The sequence below is a fragment of the Olea europaea genome, chromosome 14, assembly GCF_002742605.1.
Source record: "Olea europaea var. sylvestris chromosome 14, O_europaea_v1, whole genome shotgun sequence".
Lineage (NCBI taxonomy): Eukaryota > Viridiplantae > Streptophyta > Magnoliopsida > Lamiales > Oleaceae > Olea > Olea europaea.
The window spans coordinates 11,117,500-11,137,953 of NC_036250.1; the positions used below are offsets into that span (position 1 = coordinate 11,117,500).

At 32.3% G+C, this 20,454-nt stretch overlaps 2 protein-coding genes across 2 annotated transcripts; both read left to right on the top strand.

Moving 5' to 3' along the window:
* The first annotated feature begins 2,439 nt into the window (after nucleotides 1-2,439).
* Nucleotides 2,440-3,438, top strand: LOC111409512. Its single transcript, XM_023039555.1, has one exon. The coding sequence runs from the start codon at nucleotides 2,440-2,442 to the stop codon at nucleotides 3,436-3,438; it is 999 nt and encodes a 332-aa protein (XP_022895323.1).
* A 4,543-nt stretch (nucleotides 3,439-7,981) lies between these two features.
* Nucleotides 7,982-8,983, top strand: LOC111409513. The gene has a single exon (XM_023039556.1). It carries the CDS (start codon nucleotides 7,982-7,984, stop codon nucleotides 8,981-8,983), a length of 1,002 nt encoding a protein of 333 aa, XP_022895324.1.
* The last annotated feature ends 11,471 nt before the right edge of the window (nucleotides 8,984-20,454 follow it).

Below are 20,454 nucleotides of genomic sequence, written 5' to 3' on the forward strand. Positions count from 1 at the left end.
TTAGATTTTTTTAGTAAATTGTGATAGAAATTTTAGAAATATGTGGTTGAAAAGTTGTGAGATTCATAAAAGTATGATTAATATTGATTGTTTGACTTTGACTTAGATTAAATAATAATTCCTACTGTGCAAGCTCTGTTTCACAGGGCCTGTACAGGCCCACTCACATGCCGAGTGCATGATGGGGTGAGTGGGTGATTATTTAAAAAAAAAAAAATTACCCCACCCCATGTATTGTGAGAGCAAGATTGTAGATTAAAATTTGATTTTAGTCCAAACAAAACAAGCTCTAAACTTGCAATTGCATTGTACATATATTTATGACTATTGCGAAAATGCAGTATTTTATATTTGAACAATAACTTTTCACGTGATTTTTCAAAAGGATCTTATACTTAGGATATATAGTCTAATTTCCTCATTAAATTTTTAATAAATTTTGATAAATGTTGCTGAGATATGTGATTGAAAAATTTTGAGTCTCGTAAAATATGTAATTAAAATTAGTTATTGACTTTGATTTAAATTAAAATATGAATTTTAATCCCTACCAAATAGCGAGCTTAATGTCATTAAACTTCAATTTACTTCCATTGTCACTCACATTAAGTTTACGTTTTATATTGTTTGGATAAAAATTATAAGTTGTTGAAATTATAACTGAATGATACTATTTCCCGTGCTTGTTTGGATTTTATTATATGTTGTTGAACTTATAATGAGATAGAAATGAGTGATGCATAATTATAGAATTGTTTTGAATTTTGCAAAATGGGATATTAAAATTATAGTTTGATTTTAATTTTGACTTTTATAATATAACGTACTTATAATGAAATCCAAACAAGCACTAAATTGACCATTCTTTTTGCAATTATGATCAACGTTAGCAGCTAGTTCCTGTTCTTTATACTTCTACCATAATTTAATTCATATATATAATTTATGAAAAAATTAATATTTTAAAATGTACGACTAATTTTTAAATCTCTTTTCTTAAAAAATAAATTGGTGATTTTTTTAACAATTTATACTCTTGACGATAAAATTAGTAAATGTGAAAATAAAGCATTACTGTTGCTTAATCAACCGTATTAAAAGTAGGTAATTTAAGAGTATATTTTTCATTGACTAAAATATGTTTTTTTCTTTAAGACAGAAAGATTATGCTTCATCTAGTAAAAAGATTAAAAAAAATGGAGAGATATTCAAAACTTGAAATAAAAATGAGAAAAATATTTATGATTTATTTTTTACGCATTGAATTGACAGAAGTAAACAAAATTTAGAGAGAGAGAGGATATATAATTTGTAAGGTACTAAAGTTCACACAAAGGGCTTGTTCGGTAGCGATTTTGAAAATTAATTTTTTGACCATTCGAGAGAAAAGTGGATCCTATCTATGAAAGAAGAAATAAAAAATGATGGCTTGAATAGTGAAATAACGATCAAAAAATTGATTTTTGGAATGAAAAAGCGATATCAAACATGCACTAAGTGTTTAGTTGTGCTAATCAATGGCCCTCGATTTATTAGTATACCTTTTTCTTTTTAGATAGCTATCCCAAATTAAAATCCCATTAGCTCTATTTTTTCATCATTCATATCGAGGCATCAAGCTAACTTAGGGCTCGTTTCACCCTTTTTTACTTCTGCTTTTTGTAAAAAAGTTTTTTGATAAAGCTACATTAAACAACTTCATCTAAAAACTCTTTTAACGATTCTTGAAATAACAGATTTAAAAGAAGTATTTTTTTAATCTCAAAAGCAATTTTAGTCTTTTAAAAATTTTGCCAAGTGGACCCTTAACCTTCAAACTAAAATCATCTTCGAGAGATACTATATTTTTTAAAAGCATATTATATCATTCGAAGAGTATCTATAAATTTAGAGAATTAAAATTTTGAAGTACTCCAACAAACTCCTTATATTTAAAATTTAATTTTACTACTCTAAAAAAAGATTTATTTTTCCCCACCTTTTATTTTTCACTAACTTTTCTCTATTTTATTTTATTATTTTTATACATTGAAAATTGAAATACTTTGAATGTATTTATCTATAGAAAGTGAGTTTGGCCCACTCTCTAAATTAAAATGTTAATTTAAAGGGCTTTTTTAGACGATTTTTTAAAATTTTTGCCAAGCGGACCCTTAAACTTCATTATTTCTTACGGTATTAGAACAAACCCTTTGAATACACCCTTCCCCCATGTTCTCTCCCCAATCCCAAAAAACTAATTTATTAGTGTGTCGCTACTTACTTTAAAACTAAGCATCATTGAATGATCCAAAGTCCACTCAATGTTATTATGTGTCCAAATTTTCACAAATCCCATTCTCTCATCATTCTCTTGGGATTTTACCTTCCACTATCCAATATCCTCTTAGGATTTTTCATTCCTTAATTCCATTCTCTTAGGATTTTAAAAGGAAACTAATGGAAAAAGAGCAAGAGGAAATTCAGTTTCTTGGTTTCTTTGGCATTTTCAAAGAGTCTTTCATTATAACTTTTTCATGGAGAAAGGTTTTCTTACAAATCACCTTAGCCATTATTTGTCCTCTCTCTCTAATCTTCTTGGCTCATATGCAAATCTCTCAATTCCTCTTTGAAGACATAATTCACAATGAAGAGGCATCAGGGTATACACACAAGAGTTCATACACATATTTTAACATTTCCAATTCAATCTCGTCCGATTGGACAACATTTTGGACGTTCAAATTCACTTACTTCATTTTCTTCCTCGCCCTCTCCCTTCTCTCGACTTCTGCTGTAGTCTACACTATTGCTTGCATATACATCTCGAAAACAATAACCTTCAAAAAAGTCATTAGAGTGGTACCGAAAGTTTGGACGAGACTTATGATAACTTTCATATGGAGTTTCATCGTCATTTTTGCATACAACGTTCTTGCATTACTTGTACTTTCTACAGAATTTACCGATATTACTACCCTAACTAGATTTCCAATATTTGCAATTCTTGCTGCCGTATACATAATGGGATTTCTTTATATAAGCATCATCTGGCATTTGGCTAGCGTGATTTCTGTTTTGGAACAAGATTATGGGATTGAAGCCATGATCAAGAGCAAGAAATTGATAAAAGGCAAGTTAATCATTTCACTATCCATTTTCCTGTTGCTCAATCTGTGTTTCATTGCAATTCAACTGGGATTTCAAAGGTGTTTTGTTCTTGGGAACTACTCTTTATGGAGCAAATTAGGGTTCGGAATTTTTTGCTTTTTTTCGCAGTCCATTTTGACACTATTTGGCCTTATAATCCAAACAGTCCTTTACTTCGTTTGCAAGTCATATCACCATGAAACTATTGACAAATCTTGGTTAGCAGATTCTCTTGAGGTTTATGATTATTTAGGGGATTATGTCCCTTTAAAATCAAAGGATGTTCTATTGGAACAATTTTATGTGTAATTTTAATTTTTTTTATATTTCTTTATCTTGTTTTGTTTAAGCCTTTGAGGTAATTAAATAGTATTGTAATCAAGAGTTTACTTGACGTTGTTGAGAGTCAAGTCTAATGTAAAGTAATATTCAGATTATTGTATTTTACTTTTATACTTTATTTTGTACTTGTCACAAATTTTTCAAGAATATATTTTTTTGTCCCTATAAGGGTCGTGTGACAACTCAACAAAAAATTGAATGGCTTTCGTTATCTCAATTTTATAAATTAGATATCAACTTACTACCGAGCAATTGATTGAGTATGAACAATACAATTTTCTAAAGAAAGATGAAATATGTTCAACTTTTTCGTCAATCGAGAACATAGAAAACTAAAGCAAATAAGTTGAAGTAAATAGAAACTAAAAAAAAAAAAAATGGCATGCACCAGCACGATACCTAATTCATAATTATAACTAACAATACTGTTGACTTAGTGTTGATTGAGTAAAATATACCCATTTGCTGTCATTTAGTTTTAAGATAATGCATGACGTTTTTTTAATAATATTTTGTAGTTATCCAGCTATAAGGCTGCTTTGCTTGCTTTTGAAGATTATTTTTTTATTATATGCAATTAAGATACATCACATCTGTTAATTTTATCATATTATTTAATGAAGTACATTTTGTAGAATTAAAAAAAAAAAAAAAAATAGTGATTATGATGTTAACCAAAAGTTATGCTATTTATACACTCATTTGTTACATCATGGATGACATTTGTTGTTTTTGCAAGAAAAGATGAGGGGACTATCACTGTCACTTCAGTGTGGGACTCCTTTATGTGAGGGGACTATCACTTTTGCGGTACGCAAGAGTGTACACAGCAAGCATAGCCCAGAAAAAATTGGTTGAAAAAAAAATTAAAAATAAAAAAAATAAAAAATAAAAAATATATATATATATATTTTAAATGTTCAATTAAATGAGGGAAATGTTCGAGGGGGTGTAATTATGTGTGTACACTATTATGCACACATAGCATTACTCATGAAATGATGCCATATGAGAGAGTGTAGTCAATGATGTAAGAGAGGATGTATACTAAACATGATTCAATTGTATCTAGATTCCCAAACATTTGAAAATTGTGATGATCGCGTTTCGAACTTTTGATTTCTAGCCAATGGAGTTCCAAATATTCCAAACATCCGCGTCCAGGTTTCTTTTGTGATGAAAACTAAATTAATCATGAAATACAAATTTGAACTTGTCAAGTTGTGACACGATTTTAGACTTTTGAGTTGCAACATATAATTTGATACATATTAAGAGGAAATCTCATACCTTACACGATAATTATTTATTTTGTAGGTAAATGATATAAGATTAGAATTTTACTACATGTACATCCTAATTTACACTCTGACTTACCTTAAACTTGGCGCAATCTTGTACCAACTTCATGTTGGGAATTTACTTAATCGTACATAGCGGAATTTAAACAAAATTTCAATTCTTATCAAGGATTTACTTTGTATTTAAATAGAAATTGTGATAGAAATTATATCTTTGTTGAATTGTGTAAACTCTTTTGTGTTTCTAGAAGTCCAACAATCACGATTTGTAATTCACAGCTGTCTAATTGTCCAGCATGCAATGAAAATCCACACAGGGAACAAGTTTGAGAGAACTAGGGTTTTTACTTTTCTTGTACTAGCGAAAATATGAATTTTCTCTACAATTTTTCAAATCTTAGTAGCTTATTTATATAAGCTCAAATGGGATTAGCCTGTCTTATAACTTAATCCGATACAATATTTAATTAATTCAATTAATTAAATCTAAATGTGGTTCATGAATTAATTTGAGCCTATTAATAAGCAACCAAATTAATTAATTATTCAACACTTATTAATTAATTAATTGGCGAATCTCATTCTTCAAGTTCTCCGTTAGTGTGTGATCTATTAAATTCTCAATTACGAATTATTTTAATCTAATCAAAATTGATAAATTAAAATACCCCTTTTAATTTATCACTAATTCGCATATGCCATCTCACGATTAACATCTAACAATGTATCAGGCAATACATGTGAAGAAAAATGTCGTGTGGTATGACAAAATCATTTTTTTTTTTTTTTACTGTGAAACTATAATCATTGTTAATATGATCCGGTCAATTCCGAGATATAAAAGTGTATCAATCTCAATTATCAATTGTTCAATCTTGATTATGAATCATATCTTTCATTCCACTAGTATAAGTCGAAAACTTCTTTTTTCGACTTATGAGTGCACATTGGCTAAGAATTTTATTATCAATTTAATTGAATAAAATGTAGATCATAATCTCTTATTATCTAAGACTAGTAGAAGTCGAAAACTCCATTTTCGACTTATAAATAGATCTTAACCAAGGATTTCATTATCAATTTAACATAATGAAAAGTAGATCATAATCTCATACTAGTTAAGAATTGAAAATCCTCTATTGGTCATTTACAACTTTCATATGATTCTTGACATGCTCGAACGATACCGTATTAGCGGCTCTTGGCAGATCAATATCCAATATCACCAAAGTATGACTGTCTTCATGTAAGGCACTACGATAACATCAAGTCAAACGATCAATTTCACTACTAAACGTTAGAGATTAACCATCGACACTCATATAGTTATCCATGTGGAATCTTCCAGCGAGTCTTTAATGTTTTGTTCTATAATAAAACATCCAAATGTTCATTTAAGTGTCACAAAACACTAATTTGTGAAATCAGCTACTTACTTCACAAGTAAGAAATGTTATACGTGATGGTTTATTCGTAATAACGATATCCATATCATGTAATTACTTACGACCACTGATGATTTATGATTCAATCACATGTAATTTGTATCTCACAATCACAACTTTTTGTGAGTAACAAATTATCAAATTTGAATCTACGAATTCTATTATTTAATTTAATTTAATATTAATTAAATAATAGATAGATTTGCCATAAAATTGCATTAATTATGTATTAAAATTTTTTATGTCCAAAGTTAATTGGATTTAGGGCATAAAACTTACACTTCAGTCCTGCTATATAAACAAATTCAATGACGGAGATTTATATACAGATACAGTTGACATTTTCTTATCTGCATAGTAAAAAAATTAAAGAAAAAACTGTCAATCAAAATCTACCACTTCATCTCCTGGAAAAAGTATATGTCTTTGACCCTATTTGTTGAGCTTTATTTTACCATCTTTCATATCTCACACATTTAATCCAATCATCACAATCTTATCACGTCACCTATCCATCAACAAAAGTGTCAAATTACAAGTACAAATAGCTTAATTAATAAGATTGTACCCTTCACAATTACCTCTCTAATTTTGATCATTTTCACGAATTGACTTACAGCACATTTCTAGTATTAAGAAATAGTTTATATTCACGATAGAAAAAGTATTGCTATTTCTAAAGAACTTTCAAAGATTAGAAAACCTCAATTAAATTATGCCAGTCAAGACCACATTTATCACTCCATTCTATCTTGAACCATTTGCATTATATTATTTGTAGAATACTAAAACCTCGTTTGATGGTAATTATTTGGTAAAAATAAGATTTTGGGCGGATGAACACACCGTCCTACGTGGTACTACTGTCGAATGGCGAATCACCTCCTCATCAGGTAGGCCACCCTCATCCAATAAGATAAGCCCACCTCGAAACTTGATTTTCCATCAAATTTTTTTTTCGTAAATGCGTGGTTAAAATTAAGTATGTAAAGTAAAAAGTTTTAAAATAATAATTGTGAGTTAAGCAATTAATTACGATCAAGAGAAATTAATCCCTTGCCAAAAAATGGACAGGGCCTTCTAGAGACTCTCATTGTTGACCAAGTAAATTATTGTGGGATAAGTTGAGAGCGAGAAGTAGACAAGTGCATACCATAATTTAGTCCAAAATGAACAAATAAATTAATTATCTAGGAAGCTTCCTTCGTGGAATTTCAAGAATTTTTTAAGCAAAAAAACCTTACAATTCAGTTGGTAGACAAGTTGTGTGCACAATTCTACAATCAAATAAATAAATTAATGAATCGAATGGGGAAGGACATAACATAATATACGCACTCACGAATGTAATTGTTCTCGATTCATGTCGATCATGAGTTTTTTGAAGTTGATTACGTAAAATCTAAATTTTACCTACAAGTTCGTGATTCAAATGTCGTGCAAATGCAAATACTTCAGAATAATGCTATTTCTAATGAATATTATCAATAGTCATTATGATATATTCAAGACAATTTATTATTTGATGGGTAAGGCTATACCACGTTCGTTACTAGTGGCATCGTTCAATACTTTATATTGTAGAATATTTGACATTCCAATTAGTATTTTTGGGTGGGCTTATGAGCTAGCACACTTGATTTGACATTTCCAAGTCAAAATCTTCCTCTCATAAGATCCACCCTTCGTCTTCTTCCATACGTACTCGTTGCCCTCCAATCTCCATTTCCAAATCCATTTTTTCTTCAAGATTCAGGCAAAATCATGGACAGAGAAGATGAGGAATTTCAGTTTCTTGGGTTCTTGGGCATCTTCAAAGAATCATTCATCATTGTCTCATCATGGATCAAGATTTTCAGCCAAATAACAGTAGCCATGATCCTCCCTCTTTCCTTAATCTACTTGGGTCATATTCAAATCTCGCAAATGATCTTTTCAGATATCATGTTCAACGAATACATTCATGATAGAATACCAAAGGGCACCCGTTCATACGATAAGATTTCAGATATTTTATTGTCAGAATGGACTGCATTTTTTCTTTTCAAAATTGGGTACTTCATTTTCTTTCTCATTCTTGCTCTTCTTTCAACTTCTGCAGTTGTTTATACAATTGCATCCATTTACACTGCAAATGAAATTATTCTTAAAAAAGTGATGAAGGTAGTCCCGAAAGTTTGGAAAAGGCTTATGGTTACATTCATATGGAATTCCCTAATAGTTTTTGCATACAATATCGTTTCTATATTGATATTCATTTTGTGGGCTCTTCTTTTTAGATCAATACTATTTGTGGGCACTATTCTCTTAATATCTCTTCTTGTGATTTACCTAAGTGGGTTTGTTTACATCAGTATAATTTGGCATTTGGCTAGTGTGGTTTCAGTTTTGGAAGAATTTTATGGGTTAAATGCAATGGCGAAGAGCCAAGGTTTGATCAGGGGAAAAACAGGCATATCTGCAGCAACTTTTCTTGTACTTAGCCTAATTTTCTTTGGAATTCAGCTGGGATTTGAGTATTTTGTGGTTCGTGGATTTGGAGGTGGGGTTACATCAAGAATTTTGTATGGGATTCTTTTTGTTGTGCTTATTTCTGCACTTTTTCTTTTTGGGCTTGTGATTCAGACAATTATATATTTTGTCTGCAAATCATATCATCACGAGAGAATTGATAAGCCTTCATTAGCAGATCATCTTGGAGGTTATCTTGGAGAGTATGTTCCTTTGAAGGCTAAAGATGTACAACTTGAAGAATTTGAAGCTTGATAATGAAACGTTGCCTTTTTTTTCCTTCAACCATCTGTTTTACAGTAGGATTTTGAGTTGAGCTTGTCTATGATGTGCACCGGTTATCTCGTAGTCGACAATGGGCTAGTGGCCTTGATCGGCAGGTCGTGCCTTCTGAGCTGACCTTCCCTTGAAGTGAATTGCAGACATTGTAGTTATGATTTTGTATGCAGATTAGTAATAGAAATTTCTTGATTCCTAAGAAATAATTGTTTGTTTGATCGTGTAATCGAAATTGAATGTATGAAATTGGAAGAATTTTCCAACTTACAATTAATAAAAATTGTTTGGATATGTTTTGAGATAATGGATTAGACAAAATTGAACATAATTGAGGAAGAGATGTTGCGGCAAAATTTAATAATATTTTTCTCATGTCTTGTCTAGTCTAAAGTAATACACAAGCCATTTATGCATCTAAAGTTGTGAAATTTAAAGGTGCTAAAACAATGATTTTCAATTTTTAATGGTCTCTTCTATTAAAAATCTAGTCGAATATCCCCAAAAACTTAGAAAGTATAGAATACGTTAAAGTCACCTAAAAACCAAATAATCGAGCTCCAAAACTGACTAATTTGCAACCAAAACTAGCTGGTTCATTTCGATACTGATTGGTTTCACCTCAAAATAGGCATTTTGTTCTCATTAATTTGTTACTATTAGTTCGACTCCTAATTTGACCTTTCGATACTTGACATTTTGTTTACCTTCACGAAGTATAAAACGTTGTCACTACTATAACTAATAAACTTAACCAAATCTAGAAGAACTTAACTTTTGCTCATGAACAATCTAAATCCACAAGTATATAGCAAAACTGCGGAAGGAAGGGAGAAAGTATCCTCACCAATTCACTAGGAAAAGTTGATGGCCCTTTCCATATATCCAGAAGAAGTAGCCAATAAACCATCAGATCAGTTTTCTTCTCACAAGTCCTCTAAAGAAATCGAAACTTTGGCCACAAGGAATATGTCATATTACCAAACAGAATACTACCAGATGAATATGGCAAGGAACGAAAGACGAGCCCCTCTGCTATTATTTGTCGTCTGTCCTCCAACCTTCCCAACTACGAAAACCTCACTTGTCTCTTTCCCCAGTAGCATAAATTTTTAGCTTGGAGTTGCTGCAGAGAGTAAGACCTTAATGGAAAGGGCTAACAACATTACCAGAGCAGTCAGCGTCTTTTACGAACGTTGAAATTCCCATCCATGATCTTAAATATATCCCACATCGAACTCTAAGGAAACCTGAGAGAGAGCTAGGTACTAGAAAAGCATTTGGGCTACGTCTAGTTAAAGCATACCTTTCTCGGCCTTTTGGCTAAGATCAAGTGTAGTATCTGTTCTTATCAGTTTAATATCTGATATGTGGGCTATTAGCCCACACGATATTAAATTAATTTTTTTAGGGTGAAGGTCCGCCAAGGTAGCTTGCTGCCTGGGCCTTCGAGCGTCGCCCATGCGTTGCACTACAGCACGGGCCTGGCGCAACCCGCCAAACCTAGTTCAAATCGTTGATGGGCTTTATTTTTGAGCCGTTTCCTGTGTTTTATCTCTAGTGACTAGTAAATTTAAGGAGGAATTTGTGGGTCCTTGAGGTTTTCTTAATGGAACGTGGAAGCCAATCAATTGTGGTCAGAACCTGACAAAGGGCATTATGGCGCAAAATGGGCTATAATGCTAGTAGAAAGTTTGACGAGTACGAGTATTGTATTGTGGGGGAAAATGCGAAAAGCTACTAGCCTTCAATGCTCCGAATGGAGCCAAGGAGATCAACTTTTAATTGAATATGCATGCTTTGATGGGGTACCGTATGAACATAGGGCAAGGTGGCTAACTCAGAATGAGCAGAGTTGGGAACCTCAATGATTGGATGCACATTACGAATTGGCGAGCATCTTGGCACCAATCATAGAATAGGGAAACATTCAGCCTTTCACGCTAGCGTGCTTCACGGTGAAAAATATGCACGGATCATGTTTAGACTTGTAATGGAGAAAGACTTGGCAGTCGAATGAAGTGAGACAACTGCAACATGGGCGAAAAACAATTTTTCTATGAGACTTGAAGAATCGTCCCATTACACGACAACTTCTTGTTAAAGTTTTTGGGCTGTCTCACTATTATTCTTGGCCAGTTGGGCCGGTTCTGTTTTTGATGAACTGCAAGATTTAGTAAAATCGTGCTTCTTGAAATAGCACCTTATGCCTTTCTTTAAGGGTTAATATCTGTTGTCGACGTGGCAACATCTTTGACCCTTGGATCATGACCTTTGGGTTGGACATTTATATACTTGGTCATGCTTTTTCTTTGACCCAGTGTGAGTGAGACTTCTGGGGTCTTCCGTCTTCGTCTTCTGAGTGCTAGGGTTTTTACTTGAAAAGTTCTGTAATCATTCTTTGTGAAGTGCAATCTCTTTTTCTTTGTGAATCAGTGAGTGCTTAGTGCAATCTTTGAGATTGTAACATGTGTAGGTTACAGATCTTGTAAATAGAGAGGCTGGAGAAATACCGAAGGAATCTTCAATTTCTTCGAACATTTGTACTAATTCTTGGTTGATATTAGTGGATCTTGAATACAATCTCGTGGTAGATGCTCAACGGATGACTAAATCTAACGATTGAACATCCGGGCCCTATTCTAGGGCAAAAACATATTGCTTTGTCTCGTGTTCTTTTAATTTTTGCAAACTTTATAAATCTGTTTTTACAAATCAACCATTATTCAAACGATTCTTAAATAACAAGTGGTATTAGAGCCACTTTTCTAAAAATTTTGGATCTGTTTGTTCGAATTTTTTTTTTCTTTTCAAAACCTTAAGTTTCTTTTATTCAAAACTTTTAGATCTGTGAAAGAGGAGACGGACGATTGTTCTTTGAAAAGGGGGTACCTTGTGTCTTGCCTCAGATCCATATTTGGTTGGATCTTTGAACGTAATTTTTTTTTTATCTAGCATCTAAATTTGTTGCATTTTTTGAAATCTTTAATGATTGTTGAGATAATTCTTACAACTCGTTTAAACTCACCTCTGGTCCTTTTTTTCTGCTGAGTTCAAATGATTTCTGAGTTGACTCGTTACTGAGTCTTATCGAGTACTAGTACTCGTACTGAGTTTGGCGAGCTATGTTGACTCATCCCGATTCCTATCGAGTTCATACTGAGTTACTGTTGATTAATTGGCAATTACACCTGCACTGTAATTGTTTGCTCAAACCTTGGTTTTGCCCTGCAGTTATTTCTGAAATCCTTAAAATTTCAGACTCTGGTATATCTCTGCAACCCATTTCTTTAAATTGCTACTGTTCTTGTTAAGTTTTGGAATTGGTTGTTAAGGTAAGTTACCCTCCTCTGCTTTCCTTTGTCCAAGATCTCGTTGAAGGTCTAGGAATCTGAGGAAGCAGTTGAACAGAAGGGTTACCACCCCTTAAACCTTTTCATAATTGACATTAATACTCTTGTGAATTGTATGTTAAGTATCTGCAAAAGTAATTTTCTATTGCATTTTTTATAATTACATGCCTGTTACCTTTAATATTTTTCTTGAATCAATTGTACTTGTTGTCCTATTCAATCATAATCTGTTGCTTTGTGTTGGTCATCATGTCTACTACTACACATAAATTTGAAATTGAGATATGGAATGGCATTGGTGATTTTAATCTCTAGCGCCAAAAGATGAGGACCCTACTAGTAAGCAGAGATGTGCTGTAGCCCTTGATGGAACTTGGGCTGTAGAGACTAGTACTTATAGGAGACAAGAATTGGATGATACTGCTTGGAGTACCATTTTCCTTCATCTCTCTGATAGTGTGATTAGGAAAGCAGGAGAAACTATCTTTGCTGAGGCTTTATGGACTAAGTTAGGAACACTGTATCTAAATAAATCCATGCCTTATAAATGCTACCTCTTAAGGCAGTTTTATAACTTTAGATTTGATCCTACTTTTGGCCTGGAAGAAAATCTCGACAAATTTACTAAATTGATTCAAGACTTGGAGAATTGTAATGAAAAGTTATCTAATGACCAACAAGTTGTTGCTTTATTAAATTATCTAAGTGAAAGGTATAGAGATATCAAAAATGCTCTAGAATATGGGGGGCAGGATCTTACCATAGACATAATAACTTCAGCCCTCAAAAACAAAGAACTTAAATTAAAAACAGAGTCAAAAGATTTCAAGTTTGGAGAGGGGTTGCATATAAAAGAGAAACAAATTCAAAAGAAGAAACAAAATTAGTGCAATTTCAATTCCTACAAGAAAGGAAAGTCTCAATACAACAAACCCAAAAATAAAAACAAGAACTTTGCCAAATCCAAAAACTAAAACAGGAAATGCTATTATTGTGGAAAAACTGGACACCTAATAAAATATTATTTTAAGAAAATTTCTGATATGAAGGACAGAAACAACATTGTTGGCTCTGCAGCTAAGGTGTTGTTCTTGTCAGTGCAACCAGTAGAAACCCTAAAGATTGGGTCCTTGATTCTGAATGCACTTTCCACATGTGTCCTGTTAAGGAATGCTTTTCTGAATTTGTTGACCTTAGTGGAGGGTAAATTCAGATGGGTAATGACACGTGTTGTCAAATACATGGAATTGGTAAAGTGAGGTTGTTATTAGAGAACAACTATATTCTTGAGTTGGAAAATACTAGATATGTCCCTGAACTTAAGAGGAACCTTATCTCCTTGGGAGAACTAGATGAAAAATATAACATAATGATTCATAAGGGACTTATTACAATAAATCAAGGAAGCAAGAATGTTATATCTTCTCATAAGAAAAAGGGCATATATACTGTCTCTGCTGAACCTGTGAAAATCCATTGTACTGCTGCTTTAAATTCTGATCCAAACAAGGTTTTGATATGACATAAAAGACTTGGCCATAGCTCAAAAAAAGGGTCTTATAATTCGAAACAAACTTGGGTGTTTTGGAAATGACAACATTGAAAGTTTAGACTTTTGTAAAAATTGTTTGATTGGAAAACAGAAAAAACTACCTTTCAAAACTGGAACCCATAAATCCACTCATATCCTAGATTACTTACATGCTGACCTGTGGGGGTATAGCATCTGTGAGTACCTTAAGTGGGTTTAGGTTCCATCTGCTTATTGTAGATGATTTTTCAAGGAAATTTTGAACATTTCTCTTAAAACAAAAGTCAGACACCTTTCATACTTTTAAATAGTGGAAAAACATAATTGAAAATCCAACCAAAAGGAAAATCAAAGCACTAAGGACTGTTAATGGACTTGAATTTTGCAATTCTGAATTTAACCTTTTTTGTAAAGAATTTGGAATATTGAGACACAGAATTGTAACATACACTTCTCAGCAAAATGATGTTGCTGAGAGGATGAATATGACTTTGTTAGAAAAAGTTAGATGTATGATATACAGTTCTGGTCTCCCAAAGTCCTTTTGGGATGAAGTCCTAAAAACTGCAACTTATTTGATAAATAGAAGTCCATCTATTGCTATTGACTTTTAGGTTCCTGAAACACCATGATCTGGAAAAACACCTGATTACAATTAATTGAAAGTGTTTGGATGTGCTGTCTTTTCTCATCAGAGTGAAGGCAAGCTTGAACCTCGATTTCAAAAATGTGTTTTCTTGGGATATGGAGAGGAAACCAAAGGGTATAGACTTTGATAGTAGCGGACGCAGACATTTTGAGTTAGTGGGGCACAATTAAACTTGCAAAAATATAGATTTACGTTTATATAAATACCACTATGTTTGTCATCACTTTTATCTCGAATATTCATTTCATTAACATTGTGATTATAAAAAAAAAATGCATATTTACATTTAAATTATTTTTCCATCACAATTAATTCAAGCGAAAAATACAAAAATTTCAGCAATTCTGAATGTTAAATTATCAAATGCATTCTAGTTCAAACAAATACAAAAATCACGGTAAGAATCCATTAACATAAAATCACCAGAACAAAATAAAAATTGGAGCACTTAAATGGATCCCTAAGTCCATTTTATAAGAAAATACAAAAGAAATCATACAAAAGAAATAATTTCCCAAAAAAAGAGGTATATAATTCATCTTTCACATTCTTTAAAAAATTAATAATTCATTCAAAGTTTTTAGATTTTCCAGGCTGGAGTTCTTCTGCTGCAAATCTAATTACATAAAAAAAAAATCAATTTTAAGTTGGTGGGTCAAGTGATCCACCAGGACCAACTGTGGGTCCGCCAGTGGACTTTGGATCAAAAGCCTAGATGGTTGTAAGGTTATAGTCAGTAGAGATGTCATTTTTAATTAAAATGAAATGCCTTGTTATAAATCTGTGGACACAAATGCTTCTGAATCTGTATCTGCTAAAGAAACCATCCTGGAAACACAAACTGAAAATCAAGATGATTTTATTGAGGTGGAGTCTGCACAATCTAAAACATACCAAGAACCTTCTGACCTTGAAAATGAAATTGAATCAACAGATCCTATTATTGCTGATTATCAACTTACTAAAGACAGAGAAAGAATGTATATTATAACTTTTACCAGGTTTAATAATGAATAATTTGTTACTCTATTTTCTGCTTTGGACTCCTTAAATTCTGAACCTACTACCTTTGAAGAAGCAATTAAAGGTCCTGATTCAAAACTTTGGAAACAAGCTATGAAAGAGGAAATGGATTCCCTTATTAAAAATAGAACCTGGACTTTGGTTGATAGACCTAAGAATCAAAGAGTAGTTGACTGTAAGTGGATCTTTAAAATAAAACAAGGAGACTCAAATCTAAAAGATAAGAGGTATAAAGCCAGGTTGGTAGCCAAAGGCTTTACACAAAAGGAAATAGTAGACTATGATGAAATTTTTTCACCAATCGCTAAGTACACCTCAATCAGAATTCTGCTGGCTTTGACTCCTCATTTTAACTGGGAGTTAGATCAACTTGATGTTAAAATAGATTTTCTAAATGGTGACCTTGGTGAAATAATATATATGAATCAACCCTTGGGGTTTGAGGTCAAATTTGAAACAAATAAGGTTTGTTTGTTGAAAAAGTCTCTATATGGGCTTAAACAGGCCCTCGGGCAATGGTATTTGAAATTTAATTCTTTTGTACGGAATTTACGTTTTATGAAAAGCAATTATGATTCCTGTCTCTTCTATAAGGTTTAGGTGGGTCTGAATCCATTTATCTGCTATTATATGTAGATGATATGTTACTTATTTGTCATGATAGAACTGAAATTGACTCTGTTAAAGCAAAGTTAAAATCTGAATTTGAAATGAAAGATTTAGGACAAACTAGGAGAATTTTAGGAATGAAGATAGAAAGGGATAGAAATAATTGCATATTAATGTTAAAACAAGGTTACTATGTGAAAAAGGTTCTTGAAAAATTGTCTATGCTTGAATGTAAACCTGTTTCACTTCCTATTGCAAATCGTTTTAAATTGTCCAGTGAGCAATCACCTAAAACTGATGATGAATTTAAAAGAATAGAAAAGGTGCCATATGCTAATGCAGTAGGTTCCATTATGTATCTTATGGTCTGCACCTGATTTAGCCCATAGTATTAGTAACTTGAGTAGATGTATGGCCAATCCTGGTGAAACTCATTGACTTGCTATGAAATGGATGTTGAAATACTTAAAAGTTTCATGTGATTTAGGTTTAATGTTCAAAAGAAGTAATGAGGGGATAATATTAAAGGGGTACATAGATTCTGACATTGCTGGTGACTTAGATAAAAGAAGGTATACTTCTGCTTACATCTTTACTTTGTGTGATGGTTGCATCAGCTGGAAGTCTCAGCTTCAAAAATTAGTTGCATTGTCTTCAACTGAAGCTAAATATATTGTTGCCTGTGATGCAGTAAAAGAAAGTGTCTGGTTAAAAGGTCTGTTGAATGAAATTGGTTTTCAAAATGATTCTGTTGTTATTTACACAGATAATCAAAGTGCAATTCACCTTAGTAAAAATTCAGTATATCATGATAGGACCAAACATGTAGATATAAAATTTCATTTTGTACGAAATCTCGTTGAAAAAGGTCTGATCAAGTTGGTCAAAATTCCTACACAATTCAATCCTTCTGATCTGGGAACTAAGGTACTGCCTCTAAATAAATTCAAGAACTACTTGAAGATTTTGAACATCACTTGAAGAAGTGATATTTTGAAAATCTAAGCATTATTATTTGCAAAATTGCACTAACTCAATCCTTTTTCTTTTTACAGGTTGTGAGAGCAAATGAAACCATGAGATAACTCTCCAATTTAATAGAGGCCAAGAATTAGTTCAGTAACGTGGAGGTTATTAAAGTTTTTGGGTTGCCTCACTTTCATTCTTGGCCAGTTGGACCTGTCCAATTGGGCCGGTTCTATTTTGATAAACTGCAAGATTTAGTAAAATCGTGCTTCTTGAAATAGCACCTTATGCCTCCCTTTAAGGGTTAATATTTGCCGTCAACGTGGCAACATCTTGACCCTTGAATCATGACCTTTGGACTGGACATTTATATACTTGGTCACGCCTTTTCTTTGACTCAGTGTGAGTGAGACTTCTGGGGTCTTCCGTCTTCGTCTTCTAAGTGCTAGAGTTTTTACTTGAAAAGTTCTGTAATCATTCTTTGTGAAGTGCAATCTCTTTTTCTTTGTGAATCAGTGAGTGCTTAGTGCAATATTTGAAATTGTAACGTGTGTAGGTTATGAATCTTATAAATAGAGAGGCTAGAGAAATATCGAAGAAATCGAACATTTGTACTAATTCTTGGTTGATATTAGTGGATCTTGAGCACAATCTCGTGATAGATGTTCAACGGGTGACTAAGTCTAACGATTGAACATCCGGGCCCTATTCTAGGGCAAAAACATATCGCTTTGTCTCGTGTTCTTTTAATTTTTGCAAACTTTATAAATCTGTTTTTACAAATCAACCATTATTCAAACGATTCTTAAATAACACTTGTGCTTCTGTTGGAAATTGGAAAGTGTGATTGGAAATCGGAAAAACATGCGGAGATTTGGGGGAAATCTGGGGAAAGATTTGGGTTAAGGTAGGTCTTTTTGCCTATGGAATTGGGAGAGCCGCGTGACTGTGTAAGAGTGTAAATTTAAAAAAGACATTTCACGTGTATTGCTTTATCACAAATACAACACTTTTTTCAATCTGTATGGCTGTAAAATTTTAACTTTCATTAACTAATAATCAACTTCTAGTTACTGGCATATACAATGAGCTATAAAAGTAATGCGAAGCATAACCTTGAATTTTTGTCCAATTGCTTGTGCTTGGTACGTTTAACTATATAAAAATCTCTTTCTTTCTCGACCGCGAGTCACTTTTTCCTCTATTTCTATTCATATGATAAAAAACTCTCACAATAATCCTCCAACCATCACAATTTTTATGACGTATTTGCAAGAATCTGTTAAGGGATAAAAATTTTACATCGATTTAATATTTAAATATTGATCAACTTAAAAAGATCATAGACTTCTTCACTTAACAAAGTTAACTTTATTAAGATGGACCCCAAGTGCTAACATAGCATCAGAGCCACCCCATGAATTTCAAGATTGGTCTGCTCAAATGAGCCACTATCTTGAGGAGACCTGTTAAGGGATGTGTTATCCCACATCGATTTAATACCGAAATAAATACCAATTTATAAAGATATTGGGTCTCTCCACTTAAAAATGTTGACCTTATTAAGATGGACCCCAAGTTTTAACATGGTATCGGATCCCATTAAACTCCAACAAGCCATTCGATCTGATTATAAGTCTCAATTAATGAGCAACGGATTGTAAGATTGATCTGCTCAAACGAACTACCATCTTACGAGGGCATTTTAAGGGATAAAAATCTCACAAACTCCTCTTAACAATGTTGACCTTTTTAAGATGGACACCAAATCTTAACAAAATCATGCTACTTGTATATTTTTTTCACATATTGTTTTGATAGATCCTGAATTGGCATGCATTTTGGCTCTTGAATTGAATTTTACTTATTCAAATCAAGGACCAAATGCATTTCACCACCACATCTGTTAACAAATGTGAAAAAAAATATGTACAAGAAGTTTAGTGCTTGTTTAGTAGAGATTTTATTAATTGATTTTTTTATCGTTGAAGATAAAGTGGGTCTTATCTGTGAGAGAAGAATTCAAAAATGACGACTGTAATAATAAAATAAAGATCAAAATATTAATTTTAATTGACTTTTTATCTGTATTAGTTATTTGCAATGTTACTATGTTTACATTTTAACTTAACAAAATATGTGTACATGTTGTACTACTTGCAGATTTATCTAGATGAAGTTTGAACTTTGATTTGTGATTTGTCTTTATTTGATCATGACAATCAAAATTTATTGTAGATATATTATGACACCTAAAATTGGGGAACTTAGCATTAAAGTTTCAATAGTTAAAAGACAAATTCACATTAAAGTTTCAATAGTTAAGACAAACGTGCTTATTAAGTGAATCAACGATGATTACTTTTCAAAGAAAAATTTGTGTTGTCTTTCGTGTTATGTAGGCGTCTAAAAGTTCTTTTCTATTCGTTTGATGTTAAATCGTTTCATCTAAAAGTTTAAATTGTTAAAAATCATCAAAACATAATATTTGGGTCTCAAATCTCGTCGCTACCAATGAAAACTGTGCATATATTAAGACTCATTTGACATGACTTTGCTTTTTACTTTCTGGTAGAGAGTTTTTAGAGGAAGTCAACTTTATTTGTGTTTGAAAACTAATTTTTAAAAGAGAGTTTTATCTCAAAAGTACTTTTAGATGAAGTCGCATTTGCCTATTTTACTCTAAAAGCCTTCGAATTAAAAGAAGCGCTTTCATAAAATTAATTAAACGGGTCAGAAAATAACTTCTGGATCTCAAAAATTCATTTTGACTTTTCAAAAGTTATACCAAACGAGTCCTGACTATTTAATTAAAATAGACTAGGTTTATGTATGAGAATGCGTGTTGCAGACATATAGACTATATAAATTTATGTTTTGTGGTCTTTAACCTACTCCATCACATGCAAATCAGATTCATGATTTACAAACATTTATGAATCAATTATATATGCACATGCACGTGATCAAGTGATTTATTGCAATCAAATACGGTGGCGCCTAAGTGCCAAGTTAGGCTGTCAACATAAATAGTTAAACTTGAAACTCACCCAACATCCACTAGTAATTGTCAAAACTAGACGCGCTTTCAAAAGCAATTTGTTACAATCAATTGGATTTTGAATCTTTGATTCATTATCTTTTAAGTTGTTACTACTGTTTTTAGGTACAACACGATTTACAAATTTATCTGGATTAAAGTTATACAAAAGCTCCAAAATGTTAACGAATACGCTAAATCACGACTCTTGTTTTGACCATTATCACATGCGGATTGTCCAGGACATAAAAGTAACGATAAGTTTATAATATTGATTAT

Excerpts from the sequence above, each read along its gene's own strand:
- LOC111409513 (XM_023039556.1), top strand. The coding sequence starts at position 7,982 with ATGGACAGAGAAGATGAGGAATTTCAGTTTCTTGGGTTCTTGGGCATC.
- LOC111409512 (XM_023039555.1), top strand. The coding sequence starts at position 2,440 with ATGGAAAAAGAGCAAGAGGAAATTCAGTTTCTTGGTTTCTTTGGCATT.